The 13,789-nt window shown below is 49.8% G+C and overlaps 1 protein-coding gene across 1 annotated transcript; it reads left to right on the top strand.

The window, feature by feature from the left end:
• Positions 1 to 5,172: 5,172 nt before the first annotated feature.
• Positions 5,173 to 13,733, top strand: LOC138096766 (uncharacterized). Its single transcript, XM_068993040.1, is given in 3 exon segments — positions 5,173 to 7,292; positions 7,294 to 8,658; positions 13,217 to 13,733. Coding segments are annotated over 3 exon segments (4,002 nt in total).
• Positions 13,734 to 13,789: the final 56 nt, after the last annotated feature.

Raw genomic sequence — 13,789 nt, 5'->3', positions numbered from 1 at the left:
GAAAACAGCTCCTTTGTTACATTCTCTGTCCACGAGGTGGAGCAGTGGTTTGTTACCGTGGCTGCAGATCAGCTTCACCTAGGGAGATTTATAGGAACAATGACGCCAGGATCCCACCCCCAGAAATTCTGACTGTCCCAGGGTGCAATCCTAGCATCACACGTTCTGGTCTCCCAACAAAATCTTTATTTTTCTTTAATGGGGAAAAACTGAAGAAGGAGAAGCAGCAGCCTCTCAGACCACATTTTTCAGCTAGGGTTGAGAACCACTGAGCTAGGCCTTTGTAACCCAATCGTGGTTCACAGACCAGCAGCATCAGTGTCACCTGGGAACTTGTTAGAAATGCAGAAATGCAGGACTCATCCCAAATCTCTTGAAATCAGAATCTGCATTTTAACCAGATCCCCAGAGGTTTTGTGTGCATATCAGAGTTTGAGGAATGCTGGCCCTAGTAACCAGAAGGGCCCTTAGGGTGGTCTTAGTCCAGTGCCAAATCTAGTTTAGAAATGCAGAGATTGAAGCAAGAGGGAAAAGTCCATTTTCTCAGCATCACTGGACTGGCACAGACCTCAAGACACTGACTCCCAATTAGTACTCTTTTCCCCACAGCACCCAGAACTGGGCCTGGGCATCAGATAGCCATAAATGGTGGTGGGAGTTTGATGGGGTTTTGGAACTTCCCCCATAGCTCTTAGTGCAAGGACAGTGGGTATGCCAGAGATGGTGAAAGTACCATCGGCTCAAGGAACTTCTACCCAAATAAACAACTCAACACACACACACGATATCACCCAAATATAACCTCTCACCTTGAGTGACGCTGTGGGACCATCTCTAAATCTAGGAAAACAGAGAAGAGTAAAACATCAGTGTGGACAAAAGTGTAGCCAAGGAAGTCTTCTTGCAGGCTGGGCTTGTGAGAGGGTTGGGTGAGATTTCAGTGGCTGGTGGAGGGAGAAGCAGGTTTCAGGCAAAAAGGCCAAGATGAATGAAGGGTATTAACAGGTCAGGAAGGGGATTCATTAAGACGAGGGAACCAAGTAAGTGTTGGGGGGAGCTGTGAGAGATAAAGCTGGGTTAGGGGAGTGGCTCAGGGCTTCCCTGATAGCTCAGGTGGTAAAGAATCTGCCTGCAATGCAGGAGACCCAAGTTCAATTCCTGTTTTGGGAAGATCCCCTGAAGAAGGAATAGGCTACCCACTCCAGTATTCTTGGGCTTCCCTTGGTGGCTCACCTGATAAAGAAGCCGCCTGCAATGTGGGAGACCCCTGGGTTAGGAAGATCCCCTGGTGAAGGGAAAGGCTACCCACACCAGTATTCCGGCCTGGAGAATTCCATGGACTCTGTAGTCCATGGAGGTCACACAGTCAGATATGACTGAGCAACTTTCACTCACTCACTCACTGGGGGAATGGCTCAGAACATAGACAAGACCCTGAGAGCAGACAGAGGACTGCTTGGTAGAGCTGATTCAGAGCCTGGGCTGGAGGCCACAGAGAGCCATAGAAGGTATCGGAACCAGAGGGAAGTCTGAGCCTTGAAAAGGCCTTCTGGGATATTGGACATGGTTCAATGGAGGAAGGGGCTATAGGAACCCTTACCCTGGGAGCTTGCTGAGGGCAAGACTAGAGGCTCATTCATCTCAGGATCACCAGCATTTTCGTAGAGGCTTGGCCTTGGAAGGTCTCCTCCAGCTGACCATATCCATGGGAGGCCAGCCTTCAACACAGGGGCCATTTAAGACTCAAGGTCTAGGTCAGAACAGGAAATGTAAGTCAATGCTCTCGTGACCTTGGGCTTATTCCATCATAGAGTAGGGACCATAACAGAAATTCCCTCATAAGGTAAGAATTGCCTGTGATAAGACACATTCTACACCTGGTGTCTAGCTGGTGCTCCATATCATGACGACTCTATTCTACTTCTTAACCGTTGTTGTTCCATGTAAGATAGCACCTCCTTGGTTATCTCTTTGAGTTACTCCTTCGATCTCTTTCCCCTAATTAATGCTAGCATCTGTTGAGTACTACACCCATATCAAAGCACAAGCTCCTTTAATCCTTCAATAATGCTTTGAGATCAGTTCTATTCATTCCCTGATTTAAAGGTGAGAAAACTCAATGACAGGGTTTTACATGCACCCAATAAGGGTTTGAATTGGGTTACTGGATCAAGCACCCCTCTCTTAACCACACTTTCATACAGCCTCCTAATGAGATGGCCCAGGACTCTGTGGCTCCTCCATGACTCTCAAGCTACGCATTCTCCCTTAATAACTCCTCCTCTGGCAGTTATAAGGACCAATCTCAATTTTTTTGTTTTTGGCCTTCATCTTCTTTGATCAATAGACCCACATTTCCAAAGGCCAGTATCTACATGGATGTCTGTCTTCTTCTGAAGCCTAACCAGTCCCAAGTTCCCAGCCCCCTCCTCTAGCCTGAGCCTGGGTAACTCACGCCTTGTACCTCCTAACTTCACTCTGTCTAGAAGGGTGGCCATGCTGGTCTCCATCCCCAGTGTGGGGTCCTGGAGGACACACTGTCTCCCGGTGCCTCTCAAAGACCCGAGCACACTCAACACAGGACCTACCTGTCTCTCCAGCCAGTGTCCCCTCCCTGCCCTCCCATTTTGAATCACAGCACTGTATCCTTCCTTCATCAGGTCCCCTAAGATCTGAACCCCTTCCTAGACCATCCCTTTCCAGCAGGCTTCTCATTCTCCCAACAGTCATCTCAACTCAGGACTGGCTCCCAACTGCCTCTTAGATTGTTCCCTTCCCCCACATTCCAGAAGCCCAACTGCTGCCCGCCCTCCTGCAAGCTCAGGCCAAATCCAAGCCCGCTTTCAGTTTTGTCCACACTCTGGCCCCTATGAGAGTTAGTTCCAATTATGTGTCTTACTCAGTGAACCATAAACTCCTTGGGGGCAGGAGCTGTGTCTTTTTAACTTTTGTCCCCTTGACACAGATCACAGTAAGTAGCACAGGAAACCACTAATAACATATTTGAATAAAAGAATTTGGGGATTCAGTTAAAACAGAAAGTGTCTTGATTCATAGGGAGCATTTTATTTAAAAAAAAAAGACACCTAACAACTTGGAAGTTATATGTATTCATGACACAGAAACTTATAAAACTGCCCACTCCCACAGTCCAGATCACTCTGGCCCTTGCATTGCACACCTGACCTGTTTTTTATTCATTTATTTCTGTTTTCACCCACTAATGTGTGTGGACTATTCAAATACTTCTTGAGCTAATGAATCAAAGAGATGTTAATGGTTACCTGATCCAGGAGAATTTACAGCTGAATACTGGGAACACCTAGGAAGTTTGTTAAAAGTACAATCCCCAAGCCCGTTCCCCAAATTTACTGAATCAGAATCTCTAAAGGAAGGTCTGAGGGCTTCCACTGTGATTCATTTGTTTTCAACTTTTAACTTTTCCTTTTAAAGTACTTTTCAGACTTATAAAAGTTTGGAAATAATAAAGTTCCCATATACCTTTTACCCAGCTTCCCCAAATATTAACACCTAACCTGCCATGCAATGATCAAAACCAGGAAATTAATATTGATATATAAACTCATCTACAGACTTTATTCAAATTTATGCAGTTGTCCATTGATGTCCTTTTCAAGTTTCAGTAGCCAATCCAGGATCCCACTGGGCACTCTAGAACCCCCTTCCTAATTCCCCTCCCTCCCCCAGCGCCCTTGGTCACATCTCCCAATCTCAACCCCAAATCCTCAGATCTCCCAGCCCTTTTGTTAGGGACCAAACGACGGTCTCTAGGACCTGAGTCACGTTTACCAGAAAGAGACAGGATATGCGCTCATCCTGCCTGGCCAATCATGTAACGCCAGCTACTCCTGTAACTGAGACAAAGAACTGCCTGTATATAAGCCGCCATACTCCTTTGTTCGGGGCTCTTGTCAGATTCCCTTGTGTGGGATGAGACTTGGGCCCTAGCGCGCTAGGAATAAACAAACTCCCTTCTTGCGTTTGCAATACTGCGGTGGACTTGCTCTCTCGGTCGGTTCGGAGATACGGGCTCGGAGCATAACATCTGGGGGCTCGTCCGGGATCTCCGTCCCGCTGGGGAGGACAACTCTCCTGGTAGAAGGGAGTAACCTCGTTAGGAGATAAGAGCTCTGAGCACCGGTGCTAACATTGCAGAAACCCAGATTAAGTCCGGGGCCTAGTATCTTACTGGGGAGGCATCTGGCTGTAAAGTGCAGAGGCAAGTCAGCGTAAGGCCGGGGCCTAGTTTCGTGCTGGGGAGGCAGCTGGCTCTGATACTGGATTAAGTCAGCGTAAGGCCAGGGCCTAGCTTCGTGCTGGGGAGGCAGCTGGCTCTGGTTACTGGATTAAGTCAGCGTAAGGCTGGGGCCTGGTTTCATGCTGGGGAGGCAGCTGGCTCTGTGAACATCCTGCAGGTAAGACTGAGTGCATTGTCGGTGGCTACCTTGTGTTTGTTATCTGTTTGTCTGTTTGTGGTGTCTGCGCTGCTCTTTGTGTGCTCTGTTGGCTCCCAGTGTACTTTTCTGTGATCATGGGACAAACAACTTCTACTCCTTTATCTCTTATGATTAACCACGTCTCTGATTTCAAGTCTAGAGCTCAGAATCTTTCGTTACTGGTAAAGAAGAGCAAACTGGTGACTTTCTGTTCTGTCGAGTGGCCCACCTTTGACGTCGGATGGCCACAAGAGGGAACCTTCAATCCCCAAATTATCCAGGCAGTTAAAGAGAGGGTGCTTACTCCTAGTCCTGCCGGGCACCCAGATCAGACTCCCTACATTCTGGTCTGGCAGGATCTAGTGAGGAACCCGCCGGAATGGCTTAAACCCTTTGTTCTCGCTCCTCCTAAACCTCCCCGTCCCTCTTCCCCAACTCCAACCTCACCAAGCCCACAGGTGTTAGTAATGAAGGCTTCTGAAGAAAAAGAAGAAAAAAAAGGACGAAAATCGACCAAAGCCGGTATTCCAAAAATCTTCTCTGTATCCTAATCTGATAGATCTGGAGACCGAATTGTTCCCACCCCCGTATGTGGATCCACATCCGCCCTTGCTTTCACAGGTTTCATCCGGAGAAGCCAGGAAGAGAACCGAGCCTTCAGCTCATCCCAGAGAAGGGGGCCCCGCCCAGGGAACTCGGGAAAAAAACAAGAGAAATGGCCAATGTAGCGGAAGAAGACCCGGAGGTTCCCTCCTCCACCATTCATGTGTTTCCAGTCCGGGTGCGGCCAGCCAGAGAGGGTAGAAAACGGCCATATCAGTATTGGCCCTTCTCCACTAGTGATCTGTACAATTGGAAAACCCAGACTCCCTCCTTCTCTGAAAAACCACAGGGTCTTATTGATCTTTTAGAGTCTATCCTGTTTACTCACAATCCCACTTGGGATGATTGTCAGAAACCGTTACAGGTTCTTTTTACTACAGAGGAGCACAAACGGATCCTGTCAGAAGCCCGGAAAAATGTGCCAGGGGTGGATGGGAGGCCCACAGTACAGCCTAACCTCATTGAAGAGGGGTTCCCCTTGGTGCGACCCAACTGGGACTTCAAACGCGCTAAAGGTAAGGAGCATCTCCGAGTATACCGTCAGACCCTCATGGCTGGCCGTAGAGGGGCCGCCAAAAAGCCAACTAATTTGGCCAAAATAAATCCAGTGAGACAACAGCCAAATGAGAGCCCAGCAGCCTTCCTTGAAAGGATAATGGAAGCTTTTAGACAGTATACCCCTATGGACCCACAGGCAGATGAGTCACGAGCGGCAGTTATGTTAGCATTTGTAAATCAAGCAGCCCCCGATATTAGAAAAAAATTACAAAAGATAGAGAGGTTAAATGAACAATCCTTGCAAGATCTAGTGAGGGCGGCCGAGAGAGTTTTTAATCATAGAGAGACCCCAGAAGAGAGAGAGGACCGCATTAAAAGAAAAAAAAAATTTAGAGCTGAAAAAAACCGTAAAAATCAAAAAGAGCTGGCCCAGATATTTTTTGCTAGGGTTAAAAACAAAAACAGGTTCCAGAAAGGAAAAAAATTGGACTCAAAAACTAAAGAAAAAACGACAAGGCGTAAGCTTGAGAAAAACCAATGTGCGTTTTGTAAAGAGTTTGGACATTGGAAAGATAAATGCCCCAAGAAAAATCTAAAAGAGAAGCCCAAGAACCCCAAAAACGAGACTCCCTCTCCAGACAGTCATATCCTCTACGCGGGTGAGGATAGCGACTAGGGGTGTCAGGGCTCGAAGCCCCTCCCCGAGTCCTGGGTAACTATAAATGTGGAGGGGAAACCGGTTGGCTTCATGGTGGACATGGGAGCCCAATACTCAGTCTTAAACCAAAAAGATGGACCCATGTCTAAGAAAAGTAGCTGAGTGCCGGGAGCAACCGGGACTAAGCGATATGGATGGACTACAAAACGGCATGTGAACTTGGGGGCCCACCAGGTGACCCATTCTTTTCTGGTGATACCTGAGTGTCCAGCGCCCTTGTTGGGAAGGGATTTACTGTCTAAAGTAAATGCCCAAATTCATTTCGACCACGGACAATTGTCAGTTTTAGATGGGACCGGGCATCCTCTTCAGGTCTTGTCTCTAGCATTAAAAGATGAATACAGACTCTACTTGCCAGAGGCCCCAGCGACAATAAGCCCCGAAGTACAACCATGGGTTCAAAGATACCCTCAGGCCTGGGCTGAAACTGCAGGAATGGGACTAGCCAAACAGAGGCCCCCTATCATTGTGGAACTGAAAGCCAGTGCTTCCCCGGTAAGGGTACGACAGTATCCCATGAGTCAAGAGGCTCAACAAGGAATTACTCCTCATATACAACGCCTCATAGACGCTGGGGTCCTAAAAAGGTGCCGGTCCCCATGGAACACTCCCCTGTTGCCTGTGAAAAAGCCTGGGGGAACTGATTTTAGACCGGTTCAAGATCTACGAGAAGTCAACAAATGGGTAAATGATATTCATCCTATGGTTCCTAACCCTTATATATTGCTAAGCAACTTGCCTCCAAACTACATTTGGTACACTGTTTTAGATTTAAAAGATGCCTTTTTCAGTTTGCCTCTTGCCCCCGCAAGCCAAGAGATCTTAGCCTTCGAATGGCAGGAAGACGGTGGTCAGACCCCTGTGCAGCTGACATGGACTCGCTTACCACAGGGTTTCAAAAACTCGCCCACGTTATTTAACGAGGCCCTGGACGAAGACCTCCGTGAGTATCAGGTTGAACACCCTACCGTTGTTTTATTACAATATGTTGATGACCTTATGCTGGCAGCGGCTACAGAAAGAGTGCCAAGAGGCAACAGGTGACCTTCTCCAAACCTTGGAGACTTTAGGTTACAGGGCCAGTGCCAAAAAGGCCCAGATTGCCAAGCAAGAGGTTACATACCTCAGTTATAAGATAAAACAGGGCCAGAGGTGGCTAACACAGGCTATGAAAGAAACCATCCTCCAGATCCCTGAGCCGGCTAACCCTAGACAAGTGAGAGAATTTCTGGAAATGGTGAGATATTGCCGGTTATAGATCTTGGGGTTTGCAGAAAAGGCCAGGCCCCTATATGAGGGGACCAAAAAAAACAAGGACTGGAAATGAACTGAGCCAATGAAAGAGGCCTTCCAAGAGCTCAGGCGAGCCTTGCTAAAAGCTCCTGCCCTTGCCCTCCCTGATCCATCTAAGCCTTTCCAATTATTTGTAGATGAAAAGCGGGGGATAAGAAAAGGGGTACTAACACAGAGATGGGGACCATGAAAGCAACCTGTAGCTTACCTTTCCAAGAGACTGGACCCAGTGGCAGCCGGATGGCCACCTTGCCTCCGTATCATCGCGGCCACCGCGCTCTTAGTCCACGATGCTGATAAACTGACTTATGGACAGAGACTCTTGGTCTACACTCCTCATGCCATAGAGAGAGTTTTAAAGCAACCCCCAGGTAAATGGATTTCTAATGCCCATTTGACGCACTACCAGGCCTTGCTACTTGACACCCCACGGATTCATTTCCAAACGCCCTGCACTCTAAATCCGGCCACTCTTTTGCCCAATTCGGGGGAAAATAGCCCCCTCCATGATTGTGATGAGATACTGGCCGGGGTAACAGCAATGCGAAAGGACTTAACCGATACTCCACTGGATAACAGTGAGCTAAAATGGTTCACAGACGGCAGCAGTTATGTAAAAGATGGACAGAGACGGGCGGGAGCCGCAGTAGTAGATGACTCTGGACAGACGATATGGGCAGAGGCCCTTCCCCCGGATACCTCAGCACAAAAGGCAGAGTCAATTGCCCTGATTCAAGCATTAGAGAGAGCCAAAGGAAAAAGCATAACTATTTTCACTGACAGTCGCTATGCTTTTGGCACGGTACACATCCAGGGCCCGATATATCGGGAACGGGGATTTTTGACAGCTGAAGGAAAAGAAATTAAAAACTTGCCTGAAATCCGTAGACTTTTAGAGGCTGTACAGATGCCTCGGGCTGTGTCAATAGTACACGTACCTGGACATCAGAAGGGTGACAGCCCCACGGCACGAGGGAATCGTGCCGCAGACCTGGCAGCTCGAAAAGTAGCTGATAAAGAGTTCATCACCCCTGTGCTGGCGATCGGACTTCCACCTCCAGATATGGAAACTCTGCCCCCAACCCCTGAGTATTCATCCACAGACTTTGCTTGGATCCAAAAACACACCAACCTTCAAAAAGATAAAGATGGATGGTACCGAGACTCAGACGGCTACTTGATACTCCCTGCTCAGTTGGGACGGCAACTATGTGAGCATTTGCACTTGTCTACTCATCTGGGAGAAAAAAAAGACTCTGATGCTCTTTCAAACTGCACGCCTGCGATTTCCCCGGCACCAGACAACTGTAAAGAACATAGTGCATGCTTGTAAGGCGTGTCAACAGATGAGGCCAGGAAAAGGACAACATGCAGGACTGAGGTATCGGGGAGAAGGACCAGGGCAACACTGGGAAATAGATTTCACCGAGGTAAGGCCAGGCAAGTATGGTTACCGGTACTTGTTAGTGTTGGTGGATACCTTCTCAGGGTGGGTAAAAGCTTTTCCTACAAAGGGAAAAACCGCGATGATAGTGGCAAAAAAGATTTTAGAAGAAATAGTTCCCAGGTTTGGCCTGCCAGTGACCACCGGCTCTGATAATGGACCTGCCTTTGTGAGTCAAATAGTTCAGAGCCTTGCCCTAGCCCTGGGGACTAAATGAAAGTTACATTGTGAATACAGTCCACAGAGCTCAGGGCAAGTAGAAAAAATAAATCGGACTCTAAAAAAAACTTTAACTAAATTGGCTATAGAGACTGACGGGGACTGGGTGACCCTCCTTCCCTTCGCCCTCTTTTGTGCGCGTAATACTCCTTATCAACTTAATCTGACCCCATTTGAGATTCTGTATGGGAGACCTCCCCCTGTATGTCCAATATTTGAAGGAAAAAAACTACCGCCTCCCACGTTGGGGCAACTCCAAGAGGCCTTGATGGCCTTAAGCAAGGTGCACTCTCGTGTCTGGAAACTGCTCCGAAAAATACATGTGGGTCAAAATAAAGGAACTATTCTCTCACATGACATTGGCCCAGGAGACTGGGTGTGGGTCAAAAGGCACCAAACCAAGGCACTAGAACCCAAATGGAAGGGTCCTTATGTTGTTCTTACCACCCCAACTGCCCTAAAGGTTGACGGTATCGGGCCTTGGGTGCATTGTAACCACGTACGCCCAGCTGCTTCAGCAGAGCAAAAAGACGCTAAAAAAGAATGAGAAGCATCTCTGCACCCGTCCAACCCCTTGAGGCTAAAGCTTCGAAGGCGCCAACAGGACCAGGACAACTTGGCTGGGCCCTCTTGTGGATGACCCAGTTACTCTGCTCCGGAGTTGCCAGCGTGAACCCGCATCAACCCATCAAAATCACCTGGAAGCTGCAAAATGGACTAACACGAGAGGTGCTAAACTCCACTACCGCAATACATCCACCAAACACATGGTGGCCAGACTTGTACTTTGACCTTAAGCCGATGGTAAATGTGCCTTGGGCTAGGGGTTATCTCCAAGAACAAGGGTTCTGGGCATGCCCAGGCGCACCCAGGCAGGACTGGAAGACCTGTGAGGGGGCACAAGACTCTCATTGTAAAACTTGAGATTGTGTTACTTCTAATGATGGACCTCGGCGCTGGGAAGTAGGAAATCGAGATTTACTTAATTTTTCATTCGCCAAGCCCCTCCCTAGGGTCCTCGGAGACCCAACTTTTAGCTGTGAAAGTTGCAATTATGCACAAGTCAGAATAAGGTTCAATCCAGAAAAAAGCAAACAGGAGGGGATTAGATCTGCTCTTTCTGCAACAAGGGGGACTCTGTGCTGCCCTAGGAGAAGAGTGCTGTTTCTATGCGGATCACACAGGAATAGTTAGAGAATCTATGGCCAAAGAGAGAGAGGGACTAGCCCAGCGTAAACGAGAACGTGAGGCTCAGCAGGGATGGTTTGAGTCTTGGTTTCAACAATCCCCTTGGCTGACTACCTTAATCTTCACCTTGCTAGGACCCCTGCTAGTACTTTTACTAATGCTTACCTTCGGCCCATGCATTATCAGTAGACTTGTAGCCTTTGTAAAGGAACGCATAAACACAGTACAGCTGTTTGTGCTTCGACAACAATATCAAACTGTGTCTCAGGACCGAGAGGAAGATTCCTCTATATGAGCTAAGGACAGGGGGGAATGTTAGGGACAAAACGACGGTCTCTAGGACCTGAGTCATGTTTACCAGAAAGAGACAGGATATGCGCTCATCCTGCCTGGCCAATCATGTAACGCCAGCTACTCCTGTAACTGAGACAAAGAACTGCCTGTATATAAGCCGCCATGCTCCTTTGTTCGGGGCTCTTGTCAGATTCCCTTGTGTGGGATGAGACTTGGGCCCTAGCGCGCTAGGAATAAACAAACTCCCTTCTTGCGTTTGCAATACTGTGGTGGACTTGCTCTCTCGGTCGGTTCGGAGATACGGGCTCGGAGCATAACATTTTGTAGGCCTTTCTATAGAGAACTCTCTCCGGTAATCAATCAGTAAGCTAAAACTAGTTCTTGTGTATCTGCTGCAGAGGATTTAGAAAATTCCAGAGCAACCTCTGCCACAAAGGTAAAGGAATCATCTCAAGGGAAGAGTAAAGATATAGGAAAGTGAAGGAGAAGGAAACATTCTCTGTTGGTTCTGGGCCTCTGAGCAAGAGGAGTTCAGGACAGAGGGGCTTTGTGGGTGACCAACATCAGATTAGGATGTGTGTGTGGGTAAGTGGAAGAAAGGCAGGAGCAGAGGCTGGGAGGGGGGCTGGAAGGTTCCGCGTGGGTGTGCAGATGGCGCATGGCCTAACTCTTCCAGCTGAGAGACCAAGCTGCAGAGCCCTGAGAACTATTTCCCCAAATGTTGTGAGGTGCCATTCAGGATTGGGCACAGGGATACTTTGAAAAATGTGTTTAGAGAGATTCCTGGAACAAACCATGTCCTTTGCTCTGCAGCTTCTCAAGGCGGCGGTGGAGTGGGGGGTTTGAGGGAAAGAAGGGGTGAGGGAGGGAAGGGGAGGGAAGGTTGGAGGGAGCTCTGGCCACACAGCTCTCATAGCTTCCGAGGACCTGGCCCGGTGGAGGAGCTGCCCAGCCGGTTTCTTCCTGTTCTCCAGCAGAATTTGTACTAGGCTAGGATGACCCGGAGGGGAAGCCGCAAGGTCAAGACTGGGTAGTGGCTGAGAGAGAACAAATGCCAAGCCCTGACTCCCCGCCAAGTGAACTCTTTGTTCACTAAACAGGCGCACCGAGTCTAGGCAGGAAGTGGCGGGAGAGAGGGGCTTGGGGGTGGGCCCAGAACCTCCTCCACCATCCTTCTGAATGTGGTGTTCCCAGGGGTGGCTCAGATTCTGTCCCTGCATTGCTGAACACCCAGTCAAAGGAGGAGACACACAGGGAACAACTGAGAACAACCTGGAACCACAGGATGCAAATCAGTCACTTAAGTGCCCTGGGAAATCAGAGCCGCAAGAGGGAACCAGTGTGAACGACTGTCCAAGAGATGACCTGAAACCTGCGTTAAGCTAGCACCAAAGCCCTGAAAGGGGCCTGGGGGGCAAGGGGCTAGACCCACCAGATATGAAAATACACTGTTCCCTGGTGAAAAGAATAATGCCACAGGGGCTGAGAGAAAGAATAAGCCGCCCAGCCCAAGGTAGTACTCGTACCTTGTAATAATCGTTGGATAAACGGGATGGGGTAGTGATTTCTCGGTAGTCATGCCTTCTGGGCATCGGCAGCAGAAATATGTTCTATGTTATATGTTCTGCCCATCCACTCATTCATCCATCCACCCTGCATTCTTGTAACAATAAGATTTTAAACCCTGCCTAAACTCTGATGCTGGGAGGGATTGAGGGAAGGAGGAGAAGGGGACGACAGAGGATGAGATGGCTGGACGGCATCACTGACTCGATGGACGTGAATCTGAGTGAACTCCGGGAGTTGGTGATGGACAGGGAGGCCTGGCGTGCTGCGATTCATGGGGTCGCAAAGAGTCGGACACGACTGAGCGACTGAACTGAACTGAGAGGGAACGCTCGGAGAAGGCAATGGCACCCCACTCTAGTAATCCTGCCTGGAAAATCCGATGGACGGAGGAGCCTGGAAGGCTGCAGTCCATGGGGTCGCTGAGGGTTGGACACGACTGAGCGACTTCACTTTCACTTTTCACTTTCATGCATTGGAGAAGGAAATGGCAACCCACTCCAGCGTTCTTGCCTGGAGAATCCCAGGGACTGGGGAGTCTAGTGGGCTGCCGTCTATGGGGTCACACAGAGTCGGACACGACTGAAGTGACTTAGCAGCAGTAGCAGCAGAGGGAACGCTGCTGCTCTTCTGCTCTCCGAAATGCAATGCTCTATATGTAATAAAGACACAAAATGATTTGAAGGAGAAAGCAGAACCACAAGGTTGAATAAACGAGTAAGATGGCAAGTCCAAGGCAATCATGGTTTCTCCCTCCGTCTTTCCAACTGAATTCTCATCCAAGAGTCTTCTGGAATCTTCTCTCCCCTCTCCTAATTCATCCCCACTCCTAAGGCTGGCTCAGGGCCTGGAGAGTTCATGCCCCCAATTCTTCCGAACCCCTCTCTCTTCCTCCCGCCCGCCTGCCCTCGCCCCAGGTCCCTTCCCACCCTTCAGGGTCGCCCCCCATGCCCATCTGCAGCGGGTGTCGCCCCCTCCAGCCTTCGTCCAGCCGGACACCCGCCGTTTGTCAGCAACACAAGCCCGAGCTCACGCCCCGAGCGCTCCGGCGACAGTGGCCGTCTGGGCGGACGCCCGCAGCGCCGCCCGCCGCTCGCGCCGCCTCCTCCCTGCTCTGCGCATCCCTGCCGCGCGTCCTCCCGCCAAAGCCAGGCGCGTGCTCTCCGGTTTCGCTTGGAGCCTGTGCCCGCGCGGGACCCTCGCGTGTTCTGCCGCGCCTATTCCTGCTCGCTCCCCAGAACCCCACTGGCCGCGCGCGCCCTTCCACCCACGGCGAGCGCGGCTGCACGAGCCCACCTCCTCTCTCGACCCCCTGAGCTCCAGGCTGGCGCGGGACTCCCTCCCGCCGCAAGACGGTTCCAGTCCCGGAAGAAGAGAGGAGCCGTCCTTCCCCAGCTGTCCCGGGACCCACCGGCGCTCTGCCGGCAAACACCGACTCTTGCGAGGCGGTTAGGCCAAAGGAAGCGGCTGCAGGCACTTTCCCTTTAGCGAGAAAGAAGATCCCCTGTC

The sequence above is a fragment of the Capricornis sumatraensis genome, chromosome 20 (genome assembly GCF_032405125.1).
Source record: "Capricornis sumatraensis isolate serow.1 chromosome 20, serow.2, whole genome shotgun sequence".
Taxonomy (NCBI): Eukaryota; Metazoa; Chordata; class Mammalia; order Artiodactyla; family Bovidae; genus Capricornis; species Capricornis sumatraensis.
The sequence above is the reverse complement of the archived record's forward strand: the minus strand, read 5'-3'. Positions and strand labels throughout refer to the sequence as shown.